The sequence below is a fragment of the Elgaria multicarinata genome, chromosome 1, assembly GCF_023053635.1.
Source record: "Elgaria multicarinata webbii isolate HBS135686 ecotype San Diego chromosome 1, rElgMul1.1.pri, whole genome shotgun sequence".
NCBI lineage: Eukaryota > Metazoa > Chordata > Lepidosauria > Squamata > Anguidae > Elgaria > Elgaria multicarinata.
In genome coordinates, this window is record NC_086171.1 from 94,129,034 (window position 1) to 94,138,858 (window position 9,825).

The 9,825-nt window shown below is 46.0% G+C and overlaps 1 protein-coding gene across 3 annotated transcripts in view; it reads left to right on the forward strand.

Annotated features, from left to right (window-relative positions):
• Nucleotides 1–9,496, forward strand: part of FAM171A2 (family with sequence similarity 171 member A2) — a 210,327-nt gene extending 200,831 nt beyond the window's left edge. For all 3 annotated transcript variants that reach the window (XM_063132997.1, XM_063132988.1, XM_063132979.1), the window contains exon 8: nucleotides 7,184–9,496. In XM_063132997.1, the coding sequence (XP_062989067.1) occupies nucleotides 7,184–8,732 (1,549 nt within the window). In that variant the 3' untranslated portion in view covers nucleotides 8,733–9,496. The remainder of the gene's footprint in view (nucleotides 1–7,183) is intronic.
• The last annotated feature ends 329 nt before the right edge of the window (nucleotides 9,497–9,825 follow it).

The window sequence follows — 9,825 nt, forward strand, 5'->3', positions numbered from 1 at the left end:
TTCTGGTTACTTAATGTGACCACAGCTCATGCGCAGATATAATAAAAATATTCTTCATAGGTAGGGTGACCATATTTTGGAAACCAAAAAGGAGGACAACATGGCTGCCCCATGGGGGGGGGGGTGCCCACCAACATGTCCAGCCCCCAAGGGGGCATGCTCACCAGCATGTCCAGCCCCCAAAGGGGCGTGCCCACCCAAACATGGCCTTGGTCACAGGTCTGATTTCACAGCACACAATTAAGACAAACCTGTTCTACATAACATCTTAATGTTAAAATCACTGGAATAAAGTATAAGTGAGACATTCAATGTATCTGAAATTAACTTCACTCATTCCTGCTTCTGTAGCTTTTGCTGTACATTGAAGCTTTTGCTATACTGTGTGCTCAGCTACACCAAGCAGGGTATTCCATTATGAAAGCGGTATATAAAAGGCAGGAGCCACACTATTACTTTATAGAGGTATTGAACTGCACTGCAGGATCTACACTACTGCTTTATAGTAGTACTGAAGTTCACTGACAACTGTTGGGGCCCATGACACATCTACACCAAGCAGGATATAACACTATGAAAGTGGTATGAAAGTGGTATATGGTATGTGTCATGGGCCCCAACAGTTGTCAGTACACTTCAATACTGCTATAAAGCAGTAGTGTGGCTCCTGGCTTTTCTATACCGCTTTCAAAGTGGAATATCCTGCTTGGTGTAGATGAGCACTGTGTGTGATACAGTCTTCCCTTCCCTCAATTATCTTTTCTGACTGCAAATCCTTCACTGGATGACCATAGTCTAACCTTTCCTAACATTTAACACTGTTTCCCCATCACCTTACTGCATACTGCTACCACTGAGCAAATGAAGCAGTTGACAAGTATACAACAACCAAACAACCAAGCATTCAGAAAGAGTATAAACCACTATTAGCCTGCAAACATTAGCCATGGAACAAAATGGGCTAAAGGCTACCACCTCTTAGCTTGTTTCAACTTCAACCAGACATAACAGTCAAAAACAACCGAGAAAAACACACCTACATTGAAATTGCAATATCTAATGACAAAAATGTTGCAGAAAAGGAAGAGGAAAAGAGAGAAAAATATACACCACTGGCTATGGAAGTTAAAGAACTATGGCAACAGAAAAAACTTACAATTATTTGTTAGTCACATCAGTCACCAGCATGACATTGTTTTTGTTTTTTTACTGAAAACCTTCAGAAATTCGGCCTACCAAAACACATGCATGCCAACATCCAGAAAGCAGTCATACTTAAAACATGTTCAATAGTCAGGACATTTCTGAATCAGTAAAAGACAGCATGACTTGGCAAAGCCCATCATGTTTGTCTAGCAAAACCACCACAAGCAAGAAAAGAGAGATTGATGATGATAGCAACCCTGTTAATTTTTTTAAAGCTTCTTTAAGAAGGATGAACAATTGTCAGCCACTGTTACAAAATATGTGTCATGCCAATTATAGCAAACAAATTGGAAAGGAACGTCTATGGGTTTAAAATGCATTATTTAATAGGAACATCACCTCCAAATCATCCCCCCAACTCACAGAAAACTACAGCCACCCCCACTACAAGCATGCACATGCATTCATTCAGTCAAACAACCAAGCATCCCATTCAGACATCAATACACTCACACTACCAGAACACATGTGCGTGTGCACACACACACACTCAGCATCACTCACTCCAAAAACTTGCATGCACACATGTATGCACACATGCATTCACTCAAAGACACCATGCACCCCATTCACCAATACATTCTCCCTCTCCCTCCTCTCTCCCTCTCTCCCTCTCTCTCTCTCTCTCTCTCACACACACACACAAACAAACCTCAGTCTTACCTCCTCCTCGCTTCTCTTTCTTCTCCTCCTCCTCCTCCTCCTGCTGCTGCTTGCTTCTTTTTGCTTCTTGCTGCTTCTTCTTGCTACTGCTTCTTCCTCCTCCTCCTCCTCCTTCTTCTTCTTCTTCTTCTTCTGCGCTGGGAGGTGGGGTGCTGGAGGCTGCGTTGCTGGAAGTTCCTGAATGTGTGATTCCCAACCACTCACCTCGCTCTCGTCGCCCACCCCTCACGGCAGCCATCTTGAATCTCGGCCGAACTCATGCAAGATCTCGGCTGCTGGCTGGGTCTTGAGAGAGTTCCCAGCCAGCTTCCGAGATCTTGTGTGAGTTTGGCCAAGATTCAAGATGGCCGCCGCCACTCGCCAGGGAAACTTAGGCCGGTAAGTTGGGGTTGTGGTTGCTGCGGGCCCAGTAACCACAACCCTGGTATTTGGGCCCTAACTCCGGTTCCTCCAGACCCCCAGATCTCCCTGGAGGTCTCCGGAATTTTCCGGAGGGTATGGGCAGCCTACTCAGGTGGCGCAGAAGTGCCGAAATGGCATCAGGAAGGCTAAAGCTGTGAATGAGCTGAGATTAGCGAGGGATGCTAAAAGCAATAAAAAGGCTTTCTTCAGATACGTGAGTAGTAAAAGACAGAGGAAAGAAATGGTGGTTCAACTGCTTAATGAGGATGGCAAATTGATAACAGACGACAAGGAAAAGGCTGAAGTGCTCAATTCCTACTTTGCCTCGGTCTTCTCCCAAAAGCGGGTCTATGACCCCCCTGGAAAAAGTGAAGCAGAAGTTGAGGGGGCAGGATTGCAGTTTGAGATTGATAAACTAATGGTCAAAGAACACCTAATTTCCTTGAATGAGTTCAAATCTCCAGGGCCCGATGAACTGCATCCTAGAGTAATGAAGGAGCTAGCAGAAGAACTCTCAGAACCTTTGTCTATTATCTTTGCAAAATCATGGAAGACGGGTGAGGTGCCAGACAACTTGAGGAGGGCTAACGTCCCTATCTTCAAAAAGGGCAAAAAGGAGGAACCTGGGAACTACAGACCAGTCAGTCTGACATCCATCCCTGGGAAAATTCTAGAGCAGATTTTAAAGAAGTCAATCTGTAAACACCTTGAAATCAATGCAGTGATTACTAGAAGCCAACATGGATTTGTCAGGAACAAATCCTGTCAGACTAATTTGATCTCATTTTTTGATCAGGTAACCTCCCTTGTGGACTGTGGGAATGCTGTGTACGTCATATATCTTGACTTCAGCAAAGCTTTTGACAAAGTGCCCCATGATATTCTGATTAACAAACTAGCTAAAGCGGGCTAGATGGAACAACTATTAGGTAGATTCACAGTTGTAGATCGCAAGCTGAATATGAGCCAACAGTGCGATATGGCTGCAAGAAAGGCAAATGCCATTTTGGGCTGCATTAATAGAAGTATAGCTTCCAAATCACGTGAGCTACTGGTTCCTCTCTATTCGGCCCTGGTTAGGCCTCATCTAGAGTATTGCGTCCAGTTCTGGGCTCCACAATTCAAGAAGGATGCAGACAAGCTGGAGCGTGTTCAGAGGAGGGCAACCAGGATGATCAGGGGTCTGGAAACAAAGCCCTATGAAGAGAGACTGAAAGAACTGGGCATGTTTAGCCTGGAGAAGAGAAGATTGAGGGGAGACATGATAGCACTCTTCAAATACTTAAAAGGTTGTCACACAGAGGAGGGCCAGGATCTCTTCTCGATCCTCCCAGAGTGCAGGACATGGAATAATGGGCTCAAGTTAAAGGAAGCCAGATTCCAGCTGGACATCAGGAAAAACTTCCTGACTGTTAGAGCAGTACGACAATGGAATCTGTTACCTAGGGAGGTTGTGGGCTCTCCCACACTAGAGGCCTTCAAGAGGCATCTGGACAACCATCTGTCAGGGATGCTTTAGGGTGGATTCCTGCATTGAGCAGGGGGTTGGACTCGATGGCCTTGTAGGCCCCTTCCAACTCTGCTATTCTATGATTCTATGATTCATAGGTAATGTTTGCTAGAGAGGAAAGACCTGAGATGGCTATGCCCAGAATTTGGAGAAGATGTAATTTGCACTCAAGTTTGAGATAGGAGGCTCTTGGGTTTGGGATAATTGGACAGAACCAACTTTTGGTGAATCAATACTATCAAAAGCTATAAACTTTTCCTGGCTTCTTCAAGCATAACTTTGTTTCCTGTGGTGCTGGCAGACATGGATCTGGTGTTTCCTCTTCATGGGGTTGGTCTGGGATTATTTGTGAAGTCTGTGGAACAAGTCTAATTATACTTTCAGGGAGGGATTTGACACTGTCACTTTTCTTTATCTTGTTCTTAGGTCCTTTTTTAGACTTCAGTTCAGCTTTCTGCACATTATCTTTATCTGAAAATTTAAAAAAGATGATCAAATTTCATTTTCTTTTAGGAGATACCCTTTGTGTTTTTGATGTTTTTACTCTTCTTTGTTTTGTTTCCACATTTCTTGCTGTCCACTTCCTTTTTTGCTTGATGCAGTGAGTGTGTTTATTTATGGCATCCTTCCTAGGCTTTCCTCTCTGTACCCTAAGATAGTCTTTTTTTGTATTTCCATCAATTTTGTTAGAAGTTCATTATTTTGGAATCGGTAGGATTTAATGTGTTTGATATCCTTCATTATCATAAAGAACCATTTCTCATCAAACTGTCCCCATCACCTGACTCATTCTGGCTCATATCCCCTTCTTTATTTGCTCTTCTCATACTGTGAGCCAGGTCAGAAAGTTGTCTTAGCATCAAGTCATTTAACTGTTCATTTAACTGTTTAGCCTTTTTAGTTGCCTGTATTTGCTCCTTTATCATCCTGTTCTCAGCGTGAGCCAGCTCTAAAGTAAGATTATGAAGGGATAGATCCTCTGTAACACTAGGGTGACCATATGAAAAAGAGGACAGGGCTCCTGTATCTTTAACAGTAATGTAGAAAAGGGAATTTCAGAAGGTGTCAATTGAAGAGGGTGAAATTCCCTCTTCATCACAACAGTTACAGCTGCAGAAGCCCTGCCCTGTTTTGTATCTGGCCACTCTACTATAGCTAGTGTATCTTTAACTGCTGTGATGAAGAGGGAATTTCACCCTCTTCAATTGACACCTGCTGAAATTACCTTTTCCGCTTTACTGTTAAAGATACAGGAGCCCTGTCCTCCTTTTCATATGGTCACCCTATGTAACACCCTGAGAGGTACCTTTAAGGTCAACCATCCAATCTAAAATCAGACTCAATATATCTAGAGATTCACCTTCATCCTCCACCTCCTCTTTGCCAGCCTCTCTGGCTGTAAAAAAATCATTATTTTTGTCTGTACTTTCTCACTTAAATTAATACTCTCAAAGGTGGTGACTATCCCCAGCATTCTGCCTGCATTTCCAGTAAGCACAATATCTTTGCCGCTTTCTGCCCAGCTAGGAAAAGCAGGCTACAAATTGGGCACAATGGCTTACTGAGCAGTCTCCTCTTCTTCTCCATGCAGGGCCTGGCAAGCACCCAGAAGTGGCCCAGTGTCATTGCAAGACTCCATTTTGTTAAAAATGGCAGCTCACGCTCTTTTGGGAAGGGAATGTTTTGCAAAGGGGCCCTTTACAAAATATTTCCTTACTGGAACCCAAGCTATCATTTACTACAAATTGGCAGTGGCTTGTACCAAGGGAGGACAGCACCTCACACCCTTGTTGGCTGCTCACTGAACCTCCGAGAAGCTTGCACAGTGCCATGAATGGGGGTGGGCGGCAGCTCGTCGAGCACCTGATGAATCTGGAATGGGGTGAATTCACCCACCCCTAAGCATAATAGGCCTTTAATCACCCAGAAAAGCTCCATTTGGCAACTCTGTGCAGATGGAGTGGTGGTGACAAAGTATAATTTCTTCACCACCCTCACTACCATGGAATAGTTTTCAAACAAGTTCTAGCCCATGCTCAATTGAACTCATTTCAAGTTTTTTGCCAATGTCTCTCTAGTTGATGTCCCACTCATTTTATCACCCACAGCTACCTGGAAAACAAGGGAACATTTGGCGCCGCTCCATGGGAGAGGATGTTCAGATGCTATCATCTCAACTGGCCAGGCTATTTCCCCATTCCTGATTTCAACCAGAGCTTCCTTGAGCACCCCGTTCCAAGCTGGCTTACTTCTGCTCTGGTCTCCCTAGCCCTTTTAGCCCCCCTCCCCCTTCTGCATACCAGAAAGAAATGACATGAGTCCCTTTTTCTTTCCCCCCTTCTTCTTGGTGACATCTGCATTTCCTAAGAATTGCTCTGAACCAGAGCATTCATGGGAGATGAAGATGACAGTAGCTGGAAGCCCTCTCTTTGCTTTGAAGTGATCCCATCTGCCAGTAAAAAATGTGTTAATTAAAAAAACAAAAAAACAGCGTGCTGGGGACCATGGTCAGTGTCAAGAAAAGTGTCTGGGGCAGCACTGGCGCCCACAGACAGCACGTTGTCTACCCCCATTCTATTGTATAGTATAAATTATGTTTAAATATATATGACTGCCTTATGTTGAATCAGACAACTTTCCCATCTAGCCCAGTATGCCTACTCTGACTGGCAGCAGTTCACCACAGTCTCTGGCAGGTCTCCCATCTTGTTATCTGCGATCCTTCAATTGTGTTGTGTTTCCCAAAACCTCCCACCTTTCTGGGAGGCAATAAAGAGGTCTGCCATGTAATCCACAAAGCTTTATTCAGGCAATAAAAATTTCTTCCCACCTGAAGAGAGTCTAACTTCTAGGAACTTTCCTCTAGGCAAAACTATGCAAACTAAGTGAGACAAAGGGAATGATTTAACTTCAAGGAGGCTGGTTCTGAATAAGCCTTTGGCGAGAAGCTAGCCGGGCCAACCTTCTCTCACCTACCTTTAGCAACACCTGTTTGAGTCTGCAGCAGTCTCTAGGATCAGCTAGCCTTGAAGTGCCCTCCCCCTCTGAAGAATATTGATTTCCCACAGACTGTGTGTTGTTAACATTTTCAGTGATAAGGTCTGGCGAAGGTTCATTCCCAGCTGGTGAAGAGCTTGTGAGAGTCACCGTGTAGTACTTCCCGTGTAGGCTGGTACATTTCTGGTGCTTTCTCTTCTGCTTCAGAAACTGATTCCAATTGATTGCCTGAAACTTCTTCCCCCTGCCTAAGGGGAACAGGCCTAGTCATGACAGACTGGATCCTTATGTATGCAAAGCATGTACAACTTTTCCATCTATTTTGAGCTATGAACCTTCTGTAACAATCATAGATATCTCAAATATGGTCTGTATTTGCATTTCCTTTCCTTTCTCCCTTTCTAGGAGACTATGTTTGAAGCCACGTCAGCACCATAGAAAGCTTCAGCTCTCTGGGGCACTGGATGCTTCCAAGAAAGACCAGGCCACATCAATGTCTCAGATCAACCTCATCTGCACAAGCCACATGGAGACTGCATCATCCAGTGGGGACACAGATGTGCACACACCCATCCTCAAGTCAGCCTTTTCCTCATCTCGTGAGTTTGAGAGCTCCCGTGAGGAATTCTTCAAGCAAGTATCAAACCAGAAGGTGCGTCATGCTAGCAAGGCCTCCACAACAGACACACTGAGTCAGCGAGGTAGTCATCTCAAGGATGACTACCGTCGAGGGGTGGCCCACTCTATAGATGTCCCTGGCACACTTGAGCCTCCTCTCCTGGAGGACTACAAACACAGTTATTCGCATCAGTGCGTGGAGGACAAGAGCAATGAGGTACAACGCAAGCAAGCTCGTAATGACAGCAAGGCCTACCTGCAGGAGCCCCCATCACCGGCACCTCTCCCACCTCCTTTTGACCACTGTGCAGGTCACAAAGGGGACCCCAAACCCCCTGACTTCATGATATCACAGTCTGTAGACCGTCTTGCCCGTCCCACCTCACTGAGCCAACCTGGACAGCTAATCTTCTGTGGTTCCATTGACCACATGAAGGATACTATGTACCGACATGTCATGCCAACACTTGTCATTCCAGCCCACTATATGCGTCTGGCGCCATCGGAGCAGCCTACAGCAGGCTCTGAGAACAAACCAGATATGGATCCAGTTGGCATGGGACTTCCTCACCAGTTTGGGCCCCAAGAGCAGCAGCAGCGGCAGCAACAGCTCCTTCAACAGCAGCTGCAACACCCACAGTTCCAGCTCCAACAACACCAAGGGGAAGACACTGAGGTGAAGGGTTGGGGCCCACACACACAGTCTGTCAGTGGTTCAGTCACCATTCCAGTATTATTGAATGAATCCACTATGGCCCAATTGAATGGGGAGTTGCAGGCACTGACTGAGAAGAAACTGTTGGAGCTGGGTGTGAAACCACATCCACGTGCCTGGTTTGTTTCACTCGATGGGCGTTCCTCACAGGTTCGCCATTCTTATATCGATCTCCAGGGAAATGAGAGAAGCCGAAGTAATGATGCCAGTCTGGACTCGGGTGTGGATGTCAATGAAGTCAAGCCATCCAAACGCTCGAAGGAGGAGCGCCTGGCCCCTGCTATGGGCCCCACTTACTCCAAGCTAGTTTTTGCTGATGCTGACATTGAGCAAAGCAGCAGTGAGAGCCGCACTGCCATTTGCTCACCTGAGGACAACTCACTGACACCCTTGTTGGATGAGAACACTGAACATCGTGCTGCTACTATTCCCCGACATGGGCGTAGCCGTGGCAACAGCTCCCGCAGCAGTAACAGCAACAGTGAACTGCGCCGTGACTCAATGACCAGCCCAGAGGATGACAGCAATGAACCTTCTGAAGGAACTGATGACCAGGCGGACAAGAAGAGCCCCTGGCAGAAACGTGAGGAGAGACCCCTCATGGTCTTCAATGTGAAGTAGCTGGCAGATGAAGGTTCACCCTTATTGCATAATGGGGTAGGGAGGGACAGGGAATAGAAATCACCAGAACCATTGAGATTAGTATTCACATGCAAGTCTGGTGCTGCTTCCTCTTCTCTCCATCCAGTCAAGTCCTTGGCAGAACAGAAACCCCTGACTTTTAACATCAGAGATGGACCAAACAAGTTGCAGAATGTGTCAAGCTGTGCTCTCTGTTTCTTTCCCAGCATACCCTGTGATCACTCAAGATACAGGTTAATGTGCAGGAAGATGCATCCAAGGCAGTTTAAGAAATGTCACAGCAACTGCCTAAGTTTGCCCTCTATCCCTTTCCACCAATACCAACCACTGTGAACCAGTAATGTGGGGCACAGGAATTGCTGAGGGTGTGATGACAGCAAAGCAAGCTTCACTGCTCTGTGGCTCTTGGGCAGTCCCCAAAAGGGCATGGCCTCTCCTATGTGGTTCCTGTTCCAAGAATGTTAAGCTCCCCACCCATCTTGTCATAACCAGAACTAGCTTTGGCCCATTGTCCTGACACATTGGACAGTAGAGGTGAAATGGAAGGTATTACTGGGCTTCTTCATCCTCCTTGCGTTGGGGGCTTTGTACAGTTCCTTTTTAAATTCAGTTGTGTGGCTTTTCAAAGCTGTAGCATGGTTTGAGAGGGAAGCAAGTTCCTGAGGGGTCTAGACCAGTGTCCATCCCTGCCTGTTGTGCCTCAATGCCCCAACAACCTGGGTTATGCTACAGAGCCCGGAGAAGTGGGGTGGGTTTGGGGAGTTGGGGCACTAGTGTGTCTAATGTACATACATGTGTACATGTGTGTATGTCAGGTGGCTGGGAGTCTGAGCCATGGTGCATATGTGTGGGAGGTGTGTCAGTTGTCTGACCTTGCTGCCAAATGATCTCCCTAGTGGAGTCTTCTCTGTGCCCTTCTCTTGTCCCATGTGCCTGCAACTCCTCTGTCTCCCTCCAAGTGCCTTCTGGACCCAATGTCTACCCCTTCCTACCAAGGCAGCTGCAAATGAAATTTTGGTTGTCCGTCGAAGGTACAGACATAGCATCTGCTCAGAGCTTCTAATATTTTCCC